Here is a 22160-nt window from a genome sequence, read left to right on the forward strand (position 1 = left end):
AGAGAAGAATTGGGAACACCGATTTAGTGTTCTCTAGTCTACACACACTCTTCCTTCCCAAAACTCTAATGGGAGAGAAATAAAAAGGTTGAGAAGACTTAGAGCTCCCCAGGAAAGGTGACAGAGGAGAATTAAAAAAGAAAAGAGATGAGCACAGACATAAGCAGTTTGTTGTAGAAGAATGAGATCTGAGTGGATTTGGAGTAAAAGGATATGGATTCAATTCCTAGCTCTTGCAAGTATTTTTAATATGACCTTGACTCCCTTTGTAAGCCTTGGTAATCCTCTCTAGCTTTATCAGAACTTTCTCTACATAGCCTCAGTTTCCTTTTCTGTAAGATGAGGGGGGCTAGATGTTCTCAAAGGACTGTCCATCTTCAAAGCTTAACATTTATAACATCCACATGGCAAATTAAGGATATTTAATGCTTTGCCCTAAAAGAAATGGAAGGGGTTCCTTGACATGGTTCGCTCTTCCCTTTTCAATATTTGGGGAGCACAACATGAAAAGGCAGAACCTGGTGTCTGTTCTCAATACTACCTCAATCCTTTGAACTTAAATCTTTCCATCTTCAAATGGCTTTTAATGTTCAAAAATATGACTTTTTGATACAAAGAAAGGTTGGAAACTTCAGAAAAGGCTCAAACCATACTTAACATCAGAGAGATTTTAGTAAATATTTTTTGAGGCTGAGAGGCTATAAAATTCTAAAAAATACAACCAGATATGCCATCATACAAACATGATAATAAGGGATGATGCTATTAAGACCATCATCTTTATTTGGTGAGTACTTTTCAGGAGAAGCTCAAACAATTTGTGGAATTGTTCCATTTGCTCACTATACCCAGTGGGGTGGAGGGGATTAGGATAATAGAAGAGAATATTAATTTCATTTGGCAAATCAGAAATTGTGGCCCAGAGAAGTCCATAATAATATAAGCCAAGATTAAAATTCCCTCTAAATAGATATACTGAGAACTTCAAAGCAGTCCCCCCATGTGCTTTCTGACATTTTGCTGCATTCCAGGTACAGCTGTTTTCTTTCATCCTAAGATACGTCCAAAACAGTAAATCACATCTTCCCATAATGGCCACTTGTTCATGAATCCTAAAGCAATATTCTTTCCTTTCATTCAACAAATTTATAGTTCAAATGATAGTAATCTTAAAATTTATTTTCTTTTTTTAAAGCAAGCAGAAGAAACAAAACACTTACCTCCATCCGTATTGGAAAAGCTCTGTGGAAACAAAAGTAGGACAAACCATTACATTTCTGAAGAACTTCAGGGATTTTTATTTAATCCTGACTTCTCTAGATTCACTATATGCCCCAGATACAGAATTTTAGTGGGAACAAGCACTTGGCAGATATCCTCTAGGAAGTAACTCCAATGAGTTGGCTATGTTGTTTTGTTTATTTGTGATTGAGACTGCTTTCCTTCTTTTGCCTGGGTTGAGGATAGTGGCCACCTTTGTCCTGCTCCATATTTCTAGTCTGTACCATTCACCCCTTTCTAGACTGGCATCCCCCTGCTTCTTGGGGCTCACCAGTTGATGCCAGACTTGGAGTTGACCTTTAGTATTCATTAGCAGAACTACAGATTAGAATTTGCTAATTCAAGAAATCCAGCACTTCAGCTTGCCAGGGAATAGGGATTATAATCATGTACTTCTACACTCATCAAGAGAGGACAATGTCTTATAGTGTTGAGGTAAGATTCTCTCTGAAAGAAAAAAAAGCCTAATAAAAAAGATGCTGCAAGTGTGAAATTGAATGCCTATCATGGTTTCAAATGAGCATAGGTATACTTTCTCCCATTTAATTTTTAGTTGTGAGTAACAATTATACTCATATACTGTGAACAATAGTATATGAAGACACAATATACAGGAACAGTTTAGCATTAGAAGTAAATAACACTCACAAAAAGTCTGACATATATTGGCATGGATTTACATACAAAATAGTCACTGTTTTTCATTCAGATGAAGTATAAATAGTAAGTATTTTATATAAATGTTTGTATTACTTTTTCACAGTCAAATCAAGAGTTTTGAGAATCACTGGAAACCCTACCCTAGGATTGATAAAGTGGTAGCAGGGGATACCCATGACCTGGATGTTTTGAAAGCCAAAACCTTTCCTTTCCCTTTCCTTCATCCAGAGCCTTCATTAACAGTGGAATGAATAATGTTATTTAAGGAAAAGATCTGCTGTATTCAGATATCTTCTTCCCATTGTCCAAAATCCACTGATTAGAGATAAATTTGGATTGATAAAGAAATTAACCTGGAAAGGGAATGTCAGGGTAGAATGGAAGACAGGTAAAAATAAAAATCTAATTTGTAGCTTAAAAAGAATATTCATTTGCAACTTGCTATGGGTTTATTTAATGAGTTTGATTTAATAGAAGAGAGACATAGAGATTTTATTGGATTTGTGAAGGGAAAATATCAAGGGGTAATTCAGAGCAATTTTTTTTTTTGACCATTTAGCGGGCAGTACTGTTGTTGTAGTTACTGTTGTTTGTCTTTTATTCTCAAAGGGAACTATCAGGGAGGAGATGACAAGACATGCAAATAAATTGATTGGGCTATACAAGGTCACCTGCCTCAATTTTTCCTCCAGAGCTATCTAGGTCCAGTGACAATATATAGATTTAGACTACTGGAGATGTCCCTGAATGAAATAGGAAACCTTGGACTTTTTAAACTAAGTTTGATTGAGGCAGCACTCATTCAGTGATTAAAGCTAGGTAGCAATTGAGCAAAGAGTGTCCTTTTTTCAACATATCCAAAAAGGATCAGGCCAAGTTGGGTCAACAGAGTAGAAGGCTTTGGAAAGCCAGAGGGATGCACAGGGGTGCCAGATTTATGGAGCTAGGGTAGATAAAAAGGCCAAAGATAAACTTGGTCTAACTTACAAATTTTCCAGTAAACTTACTCCCATGCCCCCTTTCCGAAAGCCAAATGAAGCTTTGATTTAACTCCCTGGAATCATTCTCTTGCCTCCTTCCATCTAGAATGGGAAGGTGGGGCATATGTAATTTATTTAAAGAAAGATGGTTTTTTTTTTGGAGGTTATGATTATTGATCACTAAAGTCTTTATAGTTCTAATTCATAAGATCCTCTATGAACACAAATTGTTTGAATAAATTTTGCTGATTACCTACAACTCTGATATTTATCAAGTCTGGCCAGGCTATATTGTGATTTTAAAATATTTTATTAATAGCATATAATACAACTGTGTGTGTGTGTGTGTGTTTAACAATAGCTTATGTAATTCAGACTATTCACTAATGTAGACTGGCCTTCTCTTCAAACATTCATAAAGGGTGAAGTTTTACTATGTTCTTTTATTTTGATAATAAATTACCCTGAAACACATCTATGACTTGGGTATTTTTGGAGGGGATGCATGGCAGGATTAACAGCCTCTAAGGTTCATTTTGACTTTGAAATTCCATGACTCCATAATTCTTTCTGGATGGATACATTCTTATAAATCATATTTTCTTCACCTTTTGAAAATCCTTGAAAGATTTCTCTGTTTCCTTTAGTTTCTCTAGGATGATTTGCTCTTTGGCAGATATCTGGGACTCTTCACTTTCTAGGGTCTGTATTTCCTTCTCCAACCTGGAAAACACACAAAAGACAAGTTACTTTGTTATCCTATTATATATAAAAGACAGCAACTTCTATTTACTGGGTGAACAATAGTAGTCTTCTTGATTTATCAATCTTACATTTCAGTGAATTATGAGGCTAACCATTATTACTAGCATTTAAATAACATTTCAAACTTGAAAAATACTTTACATAGATCATATCTGATCTTCAGAACAACCCTAGTTAGTAGGTACTATTATTTTCCCCATTTTGCAAATGAGCACATTGAGGCCAAAAGGAAACGGTTAAGTAACTTGCCCAGCTAATATGTCACATGGCTAATAATTAATTGTCTAAGGCAGAATTTTAACTCAAATTTTCTAGGCTCTGTCTAGAGTTCTATCCTTCTATGCCATCTAACTGCTTCATCCTCTTTTATATGCATATTATCCTTCAATAAAGTCCTATTCATGTATCTCACTGGGGGGTGTGAGGTATTGGTTCTAAAAGACTATGTCAACAAAACATAAACTTAGATAGATCCTATCAAATTGGAATTGCAAGCATAAACTCAGTGAAGGATTGTGTGGTTATACCCAAGTACCAATCTAATAATCTGAAGAAACTCACCCCTATTTGCAGGGGGAAACATTTTTTGGTCTTAACAACTTAGGAACATCAGTGTTCGATGGTATAGTGATTTGCACTGACCAAAAAAGGGTTCATTGATTCTAGATTATGAATGCTTGAATTACAAATTAAAATAATAAAGAATGGAGTTTTGTTAGTTGGGGGGGGCGGAAATCAGATGTCTTTGTATTTGGATAATACATCTCAATGTAATATAATGTAATACCTGATGCTCTTCCGTCATCCTGGTGTTCCTTTCTCAAATTATGCTTATCTAATTTGTACCCTCCTTCAAGTGATATAGAGTAATAAAGCCAAGTAGTATTTGGGGTTAAAAGACCTGGTTTCACATCTCTGCTATTTATTAGTGATAGTGACTTGGGCAAGTCATATGATGTTTTTTACAAGATAAGGCTAATTATTTCTGTGCTCTCTACTTCATAAGAGTAGAAGGAACTCTTTAGAAAAAGCTTAGTAAACTATGAAGCTGAGTTCTTATTCTAATTAGAACCCAGGTTACATGCCATCATCTTCATGAAGTCTTCCCTGATTTTCTTAACTAGAAATAATTTTCTGAACACACCTAAATTCAGAAAGAATCTAATACTTTTTCACTTTCAGATTCACATTCTAAGTTTTTAACATATATGTTGTAGCAATTAATCTCTCAATCGGCAAGTACTTATGAGGTGTTTACTATACACCAGAAGCACCTTGGAAGAGTGGAAAAAGAGCCAGTCTTAGAACAAGGAAGAGCTGGGTTCAAGTCTTACCTAACTTTAATGACTATTTTTATTTCTTTGTTCTTTTTCAGGTTATCAGCTGTTAATTTTTCCTGCTGGCAGGTTGTCTCTCTAATCTTCCTAACTCTCTCATACCACTTCCTAATTTGTTATTTCTAATTTATGGTTGGCCAGAAAAACATAAGGAATGAAATACATAAATACATAAATGAAATACATGAGTTTTTAGTGTATTCACCACTCTTTTTGCTGTCCTTTTGCTTACTACCCATTCTAAGTTTTGTTCTGAGAACATGACATAAGCTCAAAATAGCACAGGATAAATCTCTTAAATTGTAGAAAGACGGGAAATCACAGGTTCTTGAAGAACTATGTATTAATTTAACCCAATTAAATCTTTGATACTACATCATGGAAAAGTGGTAAGAGGATTCTTAAAATCTATGCAATTAAAAAAGAAGAGGACAATACGGGCAAAATGTTGAACTGATCCAATATGGTCACTATTAGTTCTTTCTTGCTTATCAGTTTCTTTGTTGCAAGGGAGTGTTTGACTCCTGGGGTTGGGGTGGGGGGGTTGGAAATATAACTGGATATAATTTCTATTTTGGCCAGAAACCCTGAGGATTTTCCCTACCCAGATTTATCTATCTATTTATATTTTTTTCTTTTTGGACTAGGTGAAAGAGATCATTCTTTGCCTCAATTACTATCTGGTCTTAATCACTAAATGGGTGTTGCCTCAAATTGAGACTTGTTAAAAAGCATAGCTTAAAAAAAAGAAACCAAGAAACCAAAAAACATTAAGGTCTCTCCTTGCATCTAGGGCCATCTCCAGTCATTCTGATCTATATCTGGATCCAGATGGCTCTAGAGGGGAAAGTGAGGCAGGTGACTTATGGTATCACCTCTCTCATATCATGGTTCTTTTTGAGAATGAATGAAAAACAATAGAGATTATTGTGACATAAAAACAAAAACAAAAAAACACATAAAATGTATATTGAAATATCCTCAACATTTCCTAAAAATCTTTAGATTTACCTTTAACAGCTAAATGACTAAAACTTTTGGAAATATATACAGGAAATTTATAATCTACAATTCCTTTGAAATAATAATACCAATTGACCACACTGTAACAATCTAGATTAAAATGGTAGTGTCTCCATTTTACAAAGACTATAGCTAAGATTGCCCTAGATCATCCTTCTACTGAGTTACGGTGTCTTCTGTTTCCAAATCTAATCTTTTTTTTTCATTTCTGGCTAAACAGGATGTGCCTGTAGCTATTTTTGATTGTGATCTTGCTGCTTTTGTTTCTATTCCCATGCCCTTCTTCCTAATGTCCAAACTATAAATGAAGATACAAAGACATTTCCATTAACTATAGGAACAAACTGAATGGGACTTATGGGATGAAGTTTTCTCAAGTTTATGAGATTAGGCCTAAGTCACATGATCCCTATTCCCATGCAGGAAGATAGTGAAGTTACAGAAAGTGACAGTGACCCAAAGGAAGAAGACAACATTAGTGACCATTGGTCAAGGAGGATTACTTCCCTTTAGTCTATCCAATGAAAAGGCTTGAGTCTTTTGTTATTTAAACCTGAGAAGCCAGGAGCTAGTTAGGTTCCTGAGTATGGCAGGAGTTGGGATGGCTCCCAGGTGTGTCTGGGCCTCTTGCTGCAGGGATTAAATAAATGCTTTCTCTTTGGACCTGAAGATAATCTTTGATTAATTTGGGAAAGGGGGTCCCAGACAGTTTATGGGAAATTGGCCTGGGATCTAGGAGATAGCTGGGATCCTGATTCTAGCACCAGATTGGGTTTTCTCTGATTGATCTTGAGATCAGACTCTTAGCCTCCCTCTCTCTGTGAAGAATGGGCCTAGGAGAGACACTCAGATACAGAAAGCAAACAAGTCTTCGAAGATGAAGCCCTCATAAGAGAGAGCCAGGTAACGTATACATGTGTAATCCACAGGGGCACTCTTTGTTAATGTGTCCTTGAATTGTCCTTAGGGGCAGGCCCTGGGATCATCAAGCCTTGGATGATCCGCATTAAGGGGTAAGGGCCAGCAAAGGAAATTCTTTAAATGGCACAGGACAGGGGTGCTCTGTGGTTGGCCGGGAAGGTAGGAAACTCCTTCTGAACCTGATCTGCCAAATCACCAATCTTTGGAGCAAAAAGGAAAAAAAAAGTACACGAGTATTTTTGTTGTATGTGGGGAAGGGATGGTTCTCTTTCATGTAATTTTTGTCTGTATTTGTGTCTTTGTGCAGAATGTCTTTGTTCTGTGAGCTAGAATTTGTTAGAGGAAAAAAAAAAGAGAGAAAGGCCTGACCTTCCTGTGGCTCCAGCTCTGGACGAAGTTGGAACTTTAGGAAAAGTACATTGAGAATAATAATTGGGGGATTTGGCAATTGGTCATTTCAAAATTCCAAAGCAATTCAATTAAATTGGGGCCTCCTGGAGGAGGATAGTGCATAGAGTAAAAGAGAGTCTTTTTCTTCAGTTTAGTGAAATTCATTATTTGAGATATGATAGCAAAAGCAGTTTTGTATTATTGGGAATTTAAAGCTGTGTTTGTTTGGATTTAAAGTTAAAATATAGGTTATTATATTCCTGTAGCTTACCTTAGGGGAGGTCACATTTGTATTCCCCTAATTAGATGATGTGTTGCTTTCTAGAAGTATTGGGTAATTTGTAAAATTATGAGGTATGCCTTAAAATTTTGTTAGCTCTGCTGGATATATGTATAAGTTTTATGAAATTTGGTACAAAGTTATTTAATTGTGAATCTTAAAGTTTAAAGTTAAAAAATGATTTAAAGGACAAGAAAGATTGATTTGCAAAAGCAATTAATAGTTTAAATGAAGCATCTAATTAGAAAGGTTATTGGTTTGGGAGAAGAGTATGTCGGAGAATGAATGAATATGTAGGCATCAGGAGGAAATAGAAAGAGATGGGACAGGAGAAGACATGGTGTGAGAGGAGGAAGTGAGGAAAATGGCTTGTTGGAAATAGGGGATTAAAAAGGTGTAAGCTCCTAGTGAACCTGCCATTTCCCTGGGGAAAGGAGATACCCCATGAGGTTGGGTCCTGTCTTTGGCTGGCAGATTGGATCCTGGGGGACTTGGCATCCTAAAAACATTAACTGTGAGAAGTAGCAGTTGGGAAGCATGGTGGAGTTGGGAGAAATGCCATGTGTAGGGGGAAAGGGCAGCCATGTGGAAAGGACCTTGTCAGGTTAGATTGTCAAGTGACAATCTTGTTCCTCCTCCTCCCATTAAGTGTGGTGTAGCCCCCTCCCGCCCCCCCCCCCCTTTTTTTTTTAACGCACTACAGCTTCTTGCTGAATGAAACATTAATAGCTTATATTGTTTAAAGAACAGCCTACATTTACATGGTGTTAATAATGGTTGTTTTTCAAGCCAATATCTGCTCTAAGAGGTTTGTTGGGAACTGTAAGTTTTCTGAAAGTGACTTATTTCTACTAAGGTATCCCATCTGTCTCCAGCAAATTATTTAATGTTTATCAAACCTAGAGCAGAATTTTAATATGATCTGATAAGTTTATAAGGCTATTTTCAAAAAAGTTTAATAAGGACTCCTCAGTTGGAGGAAGCTGATTTAACATTTTTTAAAGAAGGAAGAAATTATTAATGTTAAATCTGAAAGGTTATTTTATGTAGAAATAGGACATTTTGTACGAGTTTTAATTGATCATACTGAATCATCTTAAAGTTATATCTATTATTTAAAGGGACTCTGAGAATAATAGTTTTTGTCTTTGTCCCTTTGAAAATGTTTCTGTTATAATATGCAATTTAGAATTTTTTTATGTATTGGGTATTTTGAAAGCAAAATGATCTGTGTAATGTTGAACTCAGAACCATCTACTTATTTATGAAAGACAAGCTGTGAACTTTCTAGGATAAACCTCTTACTTACTATGATACTTGAGCTAGATTCATCTGAAGCTTTGATTGATGAGAATTGTTATAGGAGATAAAATCTCTTGGGACTGAAGCTGATATTTATCTGGAGTTTTAAATTCAGGTATGATTGTCTGATAGATCATCAAGCTAATGACCCACCATCTGAAAGGAATATGCCATAAGCTACTCAAAAGAAGTTGTTACAAGTGGAAGTTAGTGTCTGGGAATGAATTAAAAGGATGATCTTGACCTCTGCCAAAGGTAGGATCCTTTTGACTCAATTTCCTAGTGGTCTTTTGAATGAGAATCTACCTGATTATTCTCGAGTCTGGCTTAAGGTGAAATTGTTAAAATTAGCCAGTTACCTGAAGTAAAACTGCTTTAAGGATGCTTTATCCAATATGTGCTCTCAGGTCAATACCTGAAGGAAATCATAGCCCTGATTTTTCCTCTTATAGCAAATTTCTGTATTTAGAACAAGTGGTCAATGGAAGATATAAAACATAATACAAGTATATAGATATTTTAATTTGCAGCCCAACCCTGGAGGACTCTCTGGTTGCTCCTATAACATCTTTAACTCTTTTGTTTCTTGGGGTTAGAGTTTCTTTACCTAAAGGCCTACTCTCCAGTGTGTTCCTCTCTAGCATCTTCTTGATATAGGTTTATAATTCCCAAAGACTATCAAAATTGAAGCATTTTCCAAAATGGAACTGGAAGGAGGGTTCTTCAGGTTGTGGTATTAATCCTAACACATTGACAGACTTTCTTACTGCCTTGTTCATTTTGTGGTTACTTCTCATGGATAAATGGAGACATATGTGTGTACTTCCAGTACATCCCTAAATTCATGTTGTGATACTTTTATGAGAATCTCTTAGGAACCTGCAAGATAAGAAAAAATTCTCTTTTGTCTACAAGCTAGTGAGTGAGTATTTCTTGGAATGAATACTAAGGGAAAAATCTTGTCTCTGTACTTGAGAGATCTGGGCTTATTCTTTGGGGAATATGGAAAATAAGTCACATAAAAGTCAGGTAATTTCTACTCAATACCTTTAGAAAATCATGTCACTAGAAGTAGAAGTATTAATTCTTGATCTTTAGCATTTCAATTACACACTGAATGCATGGAGGTCTGAAAGTTTGGCAGGAAAGAAAAAAGCCCCCATCTGCCTGTTTCTTCAACTGAATAGATTCTCTATAGAAGCCTTTTCAGACTAAACCTTTGCAGATTAATAAGCTCTCATTCATATGTTGCTTTAATGTTTACAAAGCTTAACAGATATTTTGTTTTAGCTTCATGATAATCCTGGGAAATAGGTGTTACTGTTATCTACACTTTATAGATAAGAAAATTGAGTCAGACAGAAATGAAGTGATTTGCTCAGTATTTGAAGTTAGATATAAACTTATCTCCTTGATTTCAGGTCCAGTTCTCTAGGGACTAAACCTGTGATTCCATTGATAAAAAGAACTCCAAATCTTATGACAAAATCTCCTCTACCAATACACATAGGCATTTTGTTTACAACTTATAATTTCAGAAAATTGCATAGGATGCAGAGAGTTTGACTTTTTAAAAAAATAGCTAAAAAAAATTAAATTTTCCAAATACATGCAAAGATAACTTTTGATATTTACCTTTGCAAAACCTTGTTTTCCAAATTATTCTCCCTCCCTCTTCTCCTTTCCCCTCCTCTAGACAGTAAGCAATCCAATATAGGTTTAAATATGTGCAATTCTTCTAAATGTATTTCCATATTTATCATGCTGTACAAAGAAAAATCAAGATCAAAAGGGAAAAAAACAAGAAAGAGGGAAAAAAAAGCAAGCAAACAAACCAAACAACAAAAAGGTGAAAATAGTAAGCTTTGATCCACATTCAATCTTCATAGTTCTCTCTTTGGATGCAGATAGCAGTTTCTATCACAAGTCTATTGGAATTGCCTTGAATAACCTCATTGTTGAGAAGAGCCAAATCTATCACAATTGATAATAACATACTCATGCTATTGCTGTGTACAATGTTCTCTTGATTCTGTTCACTTTACTTAGCATTTAAATGACTTTTAAATTCAGGTCATCTTTACTATGATGGCAGATATCTGTCCCCTGCACCATTGTGCCTCTCTCTAACATAGAGTAGTATGTATGGTAGAAGTCTGAATATGTGCTAGTAGTTGCATCTAAGAGGCAGCTAAGTGGCTCAGTGGATAGAGTGCTGGGCTTGAAGTCAGGAAGGCCTATTTCAAATCTGGCCTCAGACACTTACTGTTGTATGATGCTCAGCAAGTCATTTAACCCTGTTTGCCTTAATCCATAGAAGAAGGAAATGGCGAAGTCTTTGCCAAGAAAACCCCAGTTGGGGTCTTGAAGAGTCAGATCCAATTAAATAATAGCCATACTCTCTAGGTACAGTAATAGGTGGTTCAGTAGAGAGATGAACCTGAAGTCAGAAAAACCTGAGTTCAAATCTGGCCTCAGATATTTATTAACTGTGGGATACTGAACAAGTCATTTAACTTCTGATTACCTTGGTTACCTCAATTGCTAAGTGGTGGGATAACAGCAGGATTGTGAAAATAAAATGAAATATTTTTAATGAGTGTAACACATTGCTCAGCATACAGTAGGTGTTTAATCAATGCTTGTTTCCTTCTTTCCTTTTGTTGTTTTTGTTTTTGAATAAAACTTTAGAAGCTCAGAATTAGATCTCAGCTTGATGGTCCTGTAAAGTGTTTTGGAAACCCTCACTATTCCTCCTCGGCTTTTTCCTAGTTTAACATGTCTATCTCATCTCTAAAGCATAAGTTAAGGTTTTGGAGATTTGGGTCAGTGATAGAGGGAAACTGAGAAGGAAGAAGAGAAGAGAAAAGCAAAGAAACAAAAACCTTCAAGATAACTGTAACAAAAACTTCTTCCAAAAAATGGAGTGGGGATAAAGTGCACAGTTTATGTAAAGGCAAATACTATAGTTTAAATGATATCATTACGTGAAGAAATCTGTAGAACTCATATACCTGAATCTTGGGCCAAATCTTTTTTTTTGTTTTTTTGTTTTTTTTTAATTATAGCTTTTTATTTCCAAGATATATGCATAGGTAATTTTTCAGCATTGACAGTTGCAAATCCTTTTGTTCCAACTTTTTCCCTCCTTACCCCTACCCCTTCCCCCGGCAGGTTGACCAATATGTGTTAAATATGTTAAAGTATATGTTAAATACAATATATATATATATATATATATATATGTCCAAACAGTTATTTTGCTGTACAAAAAGAGTTGACTTTGAAATAGTGTACAATTAGCCTGTGAAGGAAATCAAAGATGCAGGCAGACAAAAATAGAGGGACTGGGAATTTTATATAGTGGTTCATAATCATCTCCCAGAGTTCTTTCCCTGGGTGTAGTTGGTTCAGTTCATTACTGCTCTATTGGAACTGATTTGGTTCATCTCATTGTTGAAGAGGGCCACGTCCATCAGAATTGATCATCATATAGTATTGCTGAAGTATATAATGATCTCCTGGTCCTGCTCATTTCACTCAGCATCAGTTCATGTAAGTCTCTCCAGGTCTTTCTGAAATCATCTTGCTAGTAATTTCTTACAGAACAATAATATTCCATAATATTCATATACCACAATTTATTCAGCCATTCTCCAATTGATGGGCATCCACTCAATTTCCAATTTCTGGCCAGTACAAAGAGGGCTGCCACAAACATTCTTTCACATCCAGGTCCCTTTCCTTTCTTTAAAATCTCTTTGGGATATAAGTCCAGTAGTAACACTGCTGGGTCAAAGGGTATGCACAATTTGATAGCTTTTTGAGCATAGTTCCAAATTGCTCTCCAGAATGGCTGGATGTATTCACAATTTCGTGGGCCAAATCTTAAAAGAATACATTAGATTAGATCAGGAATTAATCTTTTGTATGTCTCAGACCAATTTGGTGTAGAGGATTATCCAATCTTTTTACAGAAAGAATGTGTTTTTTTTTAAATTGAACAAAATAATACATTTCAACTAGAGATTAGTGAAAATGAAGATATACTTTTTTTTTCCATTAAAGGTCAAGATCCCCTAAAATCTATCCTTAGGAAAGGCTTGGGCTCCAGGGCTGAATAGTTGTCCCAAAAGCAAGTGGTTCTGGGGCTGACAGATTCTCCCAACAGGACAGGAAATGTTATAGCTTTTGATTTCCCTGTTCCAAATCCCAGATTTCAAAGCTTAAGAACCAAAGATAATTGCAATAAGCCTTGAGATGTAAAATAGACATTTCAGTGCTAAAAATAAAGGATCAGAAAGATAAACAATTTATCATTTTAATTTAGTCTTTAGGATGAGGTAACAAGTATGCATAACAGCCTAACACTAGCTTGTTTAATTTCTCTAGAACTGAAAGAAAAATAGAAAAGACTATGGGGGGAATGGTGAAATACTGCAAGGATATGAGTTTAATTCATTGGCTAATGAATTAGCAGTTCATCTGCAAGGTCAAATAGTCTTTGAAATTCCTACCAAACCTCAATATCCTAATCTAAAAATTAACCTAACCCTTTCATTTATAGAAGAATGAATGAGTATGCTTACTATGTGCTTGCTATGGATAACTATGCTAAATTCTGGAGTTATCAAGGGAAAAGTAAGTCTGTAAGTCTGTCACTATTCTCAAGGAGCTTATATTATAATGGGGAGAAAGTATACAGTGTTTTTTCTCACAACAATCCTATCAGTTAGAGCAAGTTTTATTAATATTAATTAATAAAATGCAAGTATCATTATCCTTATTTTATAAATATAAAAGCCAAATTTTAAGAGATTTGCCCATGGCTAAATAGCTCATAAGTGTTTGAGATCATATTCAAAGTCATGTCTTTTGACCCAAAGTTTCTGTCCTATGCCACAAGTTTGTTGAATTTGTCTGTTATGGGTTGGGGGGGGGGGGAATCCAACCCTACTTTTTGTTTTATCCTAGGGCCAAATATTAGCCATGAGGAAGTCAAAGTTCTATTGATAGGCATTCTAATTGTTTTAGTGGTTTTGCAGTCAGGTGGCCCTAGTGGAGTCAGGAAGAACTAAATGTGGATTCTTAGACTGAAGTGTCTTGGATATGTGATCTGGGACAAATCACTTAATCTCTTCATCTGTAAAATGAGGGGATTGATTTGATTTCTTAGATCCTTTGCTATAACTATAGAAACAAAGAATTCAATTACCATTCCAAACCAATTTTAATCCTTTCTCATTTCATGTATAAAATCATTATGGTCTCCCTTCTCCTCATTGTGTTTTTCAATTTCAAAACACCTAATACTCTTCTTTCTTGCATATCACATGACTGGAAAGTTCTTAAAAGAAGCAGAAAATTTTGAAAAAAGAAAGCATCTCATGTGACAATCCTGCTGTCTTGGCTTGCCACCAAATATGAGCAACAAAACAGTAAATATCATGGATTCAGTAGAAAGAGATGGTTCTCAGGATGTGTCTTGATGCCTTTTTACCAAGCACAAAAAATAAAAATCATCTTGGGTAGGTTGTTTGCACTTGACATGTTATCATATAGACAGGTCTCACAATGTATGCCCTCTTCTAGCATTCCAGTTCCAATATACTGGAGTGTTTATGGGGTATTCTGGTTCAGTAGATTGGTAATAAAATCCTTCTCTGAGGGCTCATAACTGTGTTGGAGTGAGCCTGGATTCTTAAGAGTAGCTCAGGTCCCAGATGCTAAGTCCCACCCAGCTAAAAAGGCTTTGAGCATAAGCCTGGTGAAAGACTAAATGCTAACTGACTATTTCTTATGCAAGAACCATCCTCACTAAGTTTGGAGAGCTTTCTCATAAACAGATTGATCATAGGCTGATTCATTTTTCATCTAGAGAAATTTGTGAAGTCAGAAAGTGTTCTAAGGAGTTACAGTTTGTCTTGGTTGCGGTATGACAGTCAAATATATAGGCTTTTAGTTTTATTTTTTTCTGCTCAATTTTTTATTTACCAGGAATTATAGTGTCCCAGCTCATGTGGCTCCCTTTCCAGGCTTAAGAATAGTTACCAGAAGTTTCTTTCAGTCCTCTGTTTTCCCCTGGGGTAACTTCTTTCAAGAAACATGACAAAAATTATGAGAGTATTTTCTGGACTTTTCCATCTAGGTTTCTTTTGGGAAATAAAGTTCCTTTGGCTATGGAAGAGGGTCAACTGACTCAGTGTTGAAACAATGCCCTGCTTTTTTTTTTTGGTTATGAACCTTTGATTTGTAGGACCTATATCCCATTGTAAATATCAGGAAGTTGGGATTCCAGGCCAGTTATATTAAATGGGGCTGCCACTTTAGGACTAGAGGGAATGGATCATTGGACTGCTAATTTCCATGAGACAGCCACATGTCTTTTAATAAACATATCTAACCTTGTAACTCTCTCTTTCCATTGCTCCTTGTGGGCTCAGGGAAAAAAATATTAAATTATCATTCTGTCATATAAAACATTCCACAATATGGCTTCCATTTTGCCTATTCTAATTTGACTTTCTATGACTTCTTTTAATGTGTTCTCGGTATGTGACATTCCATTTCTTGCATATCTGTATATTTTTTACACAAGTTTGTATGGGGAATGTCCTAGCTTTGGAATGTTCTCATTCCTCACCATTACTTCTCAAACTCCTGAGATTCTTTTGAGGTGTGGCTCAGGTGTGGCCTCATATTCCAAGCCCTTCCTGATTCCCCACATAATTAGTGCTCTCTATATTTGTGGGTTCCCTTTTGGATCACTGTCTTGTTGTAGCAAAGAAACTTGTGTAGCTCAATTAAACTACGAGCTATACTGTGCAGGTTTACTCAAGAGGGACAAGTTCATAGTGGAGAATTCTGACAAAAGGTGATCTCCTGTAGAGAAGGAAATAGCAAATCACTCCAGAATCTTTGGCAAGAAAACCCCATGAACAATATAGGGTCATGAAGAGTTGGATGCAACTTCTTGTTCATAACAAAAATACTTGTGGATAGAACAGAAGTGTCAAATTTGAGACCTACCAGCAGCAAGTTCCTGTAACATTTCCATAACCAAATTAAAACATAATTAGGAAATGTTTAACAAAATAAATAAAAATGTAATACAACATAGATCAAGTTAATGTGTGGTTTCCCAAGTCATTTTTCAGGCCAGTGATCTATTGCTATTTGAGTTTTGACCCCATTAGTGCAGAGTATATTTATGTGTTAGATTATGTATTGTAGCCCTTTCCTTAGTAAAGGGATTCTTCATGATATCTTAGACTCTTATTGCAGTCCTTTTTAAGAAGAATATTTTTAAGTAATTGAAGAAAATGTAAAATTTCAGTTAGAGGTTAATGAAAATAACTATTTTTTTTCCTCCATCTAAGTTCATGGGATCCCTGAAATCTATCCACAGATCCCTGTTTAAGAGTCTCTGCCCTAATTGCATATATACACCTTGAGATCAGGGACAATTTCATTTTTGTCTTTATATAAGACAAAACCAGAACCACATTCCAGAATCACATTCACCTTGTAATTTGAACTTGAGCACTGATCAGCTGGACAATCTGCTCCCCCTCCCCCAATATTTTTTTCTTTTTAGATGAATCAGCATTGCCTGCCATCCCTACAAGTGCAGGCTAATAACTCAGCATGGAAGTTCCCAGAATTTGCTCTGGAATGGTTTTTTAACCAGGAATAATAGCTGGAGGTTACAGCAACTTTATAAATATAAAATGAATGTTATATCCCTTCCCTAGATAATTCATGATTGACTTTTAGGAGAATTACTATTTTTATTGAGTTTCTCCGTGTTATTTATTTTAACAGTGGCTGATATTCTGAGTTATGTCACTGAGGGAATTATCCTTCCAGCATGCCTGTACCCACCACACTGCCTGATAGCAAACTCTCCTCTATTATACCAAAGGCCTTGGGCATAATAACCCCAGCTTTTCCAGTTCATAAATTCAGTCACTGTGAGTATATACAGCTGTCATCAGACAATATAATCTTGCTTGCCATTACATATATAAATCTTTCATTCCTTCTTTATCCTGAGGCTGTTAGCTTCTTCATTATCTGAGTCCTCCATGATTTTTGTTTAATAGAATTCAATGTACTAATATTATAATGGGAGTCTGACTTAGACATGTAGTTTCTTCCTATACACTGGTGTGTTATCACTGGAAATGACCATAAATAGTAGTAAAAAATTTCTGAAGAAGACAACATTTGAATTGTCAGCAAGAATTTCCATGAGGAGAATGTCAATCTCTTTGAAATGAGCTTCACTTTCTTGATTCTATTACAAATGATATTTGTTAGTACAGCAATCCAGCTTTTTGTAGTCTTAACATTTATTTTAGTTTTTACTTTAAATGTATTTGCCTTTTTTTTTCCTTCTGTAGCCTTTCCATGTTTTCCTCTCAAATCTTCAGTTCAGTTCATTGTTCAGTTGTTTTAGTCATATGTATGACCCAATTTGGGATTTTCTTGTCACATTGTGGGGTGGTTTTCTTTTTCCTATTCTAATTACCAGCATGTAAAACTGCTTTAGTACTCCAAAAGAAAATTGCACTATCCAGATTAACCTCTCTGGGCTTCTTCAGCTCACTCTACAGATGAGGAAACTGAGGCAAATAGAGTTAAGTGACTTGCCCAGTAAGTATCAGAGGCTGGATTTGAATTCAGGAAGATGAGTCTTCCTAATTCTAACTCTTGTCCTCTATCTATTGCATCACCTTGATGTGTGAGCATGTACGTGTATATACAATACACACACACACACCCACATACACACACACATACTAGAAGGTGATGTGGGGGGAAAATTAAAGTCTTTGTGCATACCACTAAACTGTAAGATGTTGATAGAGCTAGTGAAAAGTTCTTAATTCCAGTCTGTACTCTGATCTTGAATTGGAATTTCATAATTAGATAGTCAAGTAGGATGCCTAACTTCTCAATGACTCTGCCAAAATAAGATCCTTCAGAATAGCCTGTGCTACTTGAAGGGAAGATAAGATAAGGATATCTTGCATGTTTCTGTGGAGAATTCTGATTATTCAGGGCAACTGTTAATCACCAGCCTCATTAATAGCTTAATAGTAGGAAGAAAAAAATACTTTGTAGCCTGAGGAATCTGAATACATTAATGATCAACAACATTTATTAATTAATTTTGTCCATACACTGAAATGCCAAAATAAGTGATAGTTTTAAGAAGGAAATCTCCCTGCCCAACAACCTCAAAACAAACAAAAAACCAACATTTTAGGACCTACCAATAGAATGTAAGCTCCTTGATATGAGACTTAAGTTATTTGTTGTTGTTCTTTCTATTCCCCAGTACCTAGCATAATACCACTCCATAAAAGCTGCTTAATAAACTTTTCTTTTCTTTCTTTCTTCCTTTCTTTTTTTATTTCCTTCCTTTCTTCCTCTTCCTCCTCCTTCTTCTTTTTTTCCCTTTTATAAATGCCTGTTGTAGCCTTATACATGTTTGAATGTTTGTTGTAGCTTTATAAGTCTACTCTATGCATATACATATGTACACATGTGCATACCAGTTTGCATCCCACTGGGCAGAGACTATCTTCACAGGGTCCTATTCTGTAGAGTAAGCTGCTTCTAATGACCTATGTATGAAAATTAAACAGCATCAACCTGGTTGCTTTGCTTTTCAATGAGTGAATCAGTCCAATAATAAATTATGGTACTTTTGTCAAAAGGGTTGTGGCTCCCTTGGCAGATGCCAATGATTTAATCAAGTTAGATTCTGCCATTTGTATCCCGACAGAAATCTGGAGAAACAAGAGGTTGAAAGAGGGTTGTAATCAAACTTCTAGACTGTTGTATGTATGAGTGCTCTTGGGTAGCTGGGAACAATGAGGGGTAAGGGGTGTGTAATGCCCCATTGTTTACTCCCCCCCCCCTCTACAAAGCTACTCAGTGCTCCAAAAGAAAATCGCAATATTCAAATTTAGGGTGCTATGAAGTGGTTCTGATATTCTTAAGAGCTGGGGCAACCAAGCCACACACAGAATAGTGGTATTAGAATTGAGTTCCCATTTGGTCACCTCTTAGATATAGTACTTAATCGCTATGGACTTCAGTTCCCTCATCTATTTGTTTATCTTTTTGGACCAAATCTGTCATATTTCATAGGTGAAGAGAATTCTAGATTAAAAGAACTACTTCCATTCTGCTCTATGGCAAAGAATTGCCACCCCTAGGACACTGAAAAATTAAACAATGGTTTGTGACTAAATCTAGGTTTTCCTAATTCAAGGCTCACCTTGTATTCAATCTATTAAACGAGGAAATTGCAACATGTTAGAAGTGATAGACCTAATATATGTGAAAGTACTTTTAAAACTGTGTCAAATTACTGATATGTAATTTATTATAATTGTCATCATTATTCTTAGTTTTTTCTACCTTCTAGGTCAGGTATTCTTAACTGTAAAGTCTGAAAATTTTAAATACACACACACATGCACACAAATATATACACTGATCAGTTATCCTACTGATCATATTATCAGTTATAAGTTTGTAAACCATGTTTTTGATGCATTAGAAATGTCTTCTTTTGAGAAGGGAATATTGTTCAAGAAGTATGTGACACACACAAAAAGGGTAAGAGCACTGGTTCTAGTTTATTTTTATAGCTGGCTTGAGTTTAACAGAAAAAGTACCAAAAAATGTATGAGGATAGGGGCTCAAACAGGAACTTTGAGCAGATTCAGTTGAATGGCAACTGAGATAGAGAATTCACCATGTATCAGGAAGGCTTAAGAGATCTCAACTTGGTCAGCATGCATCTGTATTGTTTTGAAACTGGAAATCTGTGACAGCTGTGGGACAGGTCCCAGTAGCAAGCAATCCTACCAAGAAAAGGGGGTAATTTATGGACAAAGAGTCCAGCACCCCCCCATCACATGGCTGATGACCCTCAACCTTTGTTCCCTCACTCCCTAGAAGCACAATATGGAAGCAAGGAAAAGGTGAGATATTGAAGAGAAGTAAGAGATTGCAATGGGAATTGGACTGGAATCCTGGCTGGTCATATAGCACAGAATCCTGTGAGGAAAAATGGGCCCTTATAAATGTTGGCCCTAAACAAAGACTTGGATGTCAAATCTTAATTACATATCTAAATAATATTACTCTCCATATGAGCAACAATAAAAAAAAAAAGCATCACCCTTAGCTATCAAGAGTCAATCATCATTAATTGTGACTGGATTATATAAGTGCTTTAGTCAAAGAAGGTAAACTGGGAGTCATAAGACCTAATTCTCTTTCTCCATTTACTAGTTCCAGGTTCTGGGTTCTAGTTCAGCACTTAATAGCTGGTTGAATGTATGGAAATCAGTTCCCCTCTTTGGACTGCTTTTCTTCATGAATGAAACAAAAGTTTTGGGCTAAATAATCTCTAAATTTCCATCTAGGTCAACTGTTTATGATTTTCTGAGCCACTTTATTCACAGAGGTCATATTAAGGGTTCCATTCTCCCTCAAGTCAATGGCTCATCATTGCCTTAAAAAATGCTTCATTAAGGCTGAGTTTAGAATAATGGACTATTAAGATTGGAAGGCACTTTAGAGAACATTTCCCTCAATCTTCTAATTTTACAGATGAGAAGTCTGAGACCACAGACTTCAGGGAACTTAATCTCACATATTAAGAGGTGGCAGAGTTGATATTAGAACCTAATGCTTCTGAATCCTAAAGCAGTTTAGGAGCATTTCTCCTACATCATCTAGACTCCCTGGAAACAAATACACATTGGACAGTGTATAAACCAGCATGTATGGTTGTTGATATTAGTGTCTCACAACATGGAAACTGATTCTACTCTTTGTTCTTACTTTTGCTCCATAATTTTGGGGCAAGGAAATTCAATTCAAGGGAAAATATCTCATATTCAGTAGGGAAAGGAGGAAGATGTTAATTGGCCAACATATTATAAATATATTAAAAATTTTGGTACAGAGAAAGGAGCACTCTAAGGTTGGCCATATACTATGTCATTGTGGATAATTTGTTTTACTTTTCTTGTTGTCAGTTTCTTCATGTGTAAAATTAACAGGTTGGAATCATTATCACTATCATTTTCATCATAACTAATACTGATAAAGTACTGATAATGTACGAGATACTGTATCAAGCTTTTTAACAATTATTATCTCCTAGAATCATCAGGACAACCTTGGGAGGTAGGTGCTATTAGTACATACAAATCTTTCCACCTAAAAGCCTCTTTTTAATGTATAGCACATTCAAAACAATACACATCCTCTCTTTCATCCAATCTTAAATGCTTTTTTTAGCATTTAAAAAATTGCTATGCTCACCGACTCTTTGGAGGAGAGCCCCTCATTAGGTTATCCCCTACTCAAATTTTCTATTTCTTTGCTTTGATGTGACTGGACAAGAGTAGGCTGGGTGAAGTGAATGATGGGAGTCTCCTCTTCCTCATATTCCCTACCCAGACTATAGTTTGAGTCTCTATGGGTGGTGTTCTTGCTTCCGACTGCTACTGCATCAGGGTAGGGGGTGGTAGGGAGATAGAAGGAGGAAGGAAACAAACATTCTGCATCTACCTCTCCTCCTTGATCTCCTTTTTTGACAAGAGTTTTCAAAGGAAGATGTACTCTGCTCTTTCTGTAAAACCTATTCTTGAGAGCCGGCAGGGGATTGGAATTGATGAGAATCTTGGCTTTTCAACCTTTCAGAATAAAATTTTGCAGTCACCACCTCTTGTTAATCCAAAAAAGCAGAGCACAAGGTAGTAGTGATGGTGGTGATGGGGGATGGGAGGAGAAGTAAATGGGGGCATGAGGGTCCAAGAAAAAAAGGTAACAAAAATCATAGAGTTCTGCAATATGTGATGACAATCAAACAGCTAAAAGTTTTGTTTATTTTGTTTTTGCAATGCTGTAGGTTTGGAGTTATGCAGAAGTTATTTTTTTCTTTTGGGGGAAGAATTTAAAAAATAAAACTCTATAAGATAACTGAATTAGAATCTTTTACAATGCTGTTCCTTCATGACATTTCTTGATACCCTTAAAATCTACTAACTTTCTATCTAGGACACTGCTCTGTTCATGTACTAAATTCTTTCACTAAATCGACCTAGATATAGAGAAAACCAGAAGCTATCTTATTTGTTGGTTCTAAAATTTTAAACTGCTAACATTTTAACTGGCTCAGTG

At 35.8% G+C, this 22160-nt stretch overlaps 1 protein-coding gene across 8 annotated transcripts in view; it reads right to left on the reverse strand.

Annotated features, from left to right (window-relative positions):
- PALM2AKAP2 (PALM2 and AKAP2 fusion) overlaps window positions 1–22160 on the reverse strand; it is a 492110-nt gene that overhangs the window by 287133 nt on the left and 182817 nt on the right. For all 8 annotated transcript variants that reach the window (XM_031943090.1, XM_031943074.1, XM_031943080.1 and 5 more), the window contains exons 4-5: window positions 3530–3644; window positions 1221–1242 (exon numbers count right to left, since the gene is read on the reverse strand). In XM_031943090.1, the coding sequence (XP_031798950.1) occupies window positions 1221–1242; window positions 3530–3644 (137 nt within the window). The remainder of the gene's footprint in view (window positions 1–1220; window positions 1243–3529; window positions 3645–22160) is intronic.

Source organism: Sarcophilus harrisii, chromosome 1 (genome assembly GCF_902635505.1).
Source record: "Sarcophilus harrisii chromosome 1, mSarHar1.11, whole genome shotgun sequence".
Taxonomy (NCBI): Eukaryota; Metazoa; Chordata; class Mammalia; order Dasyuromorphia; family Dasyuridae; genus Sarcophilus; species Sarcophilus harrisii.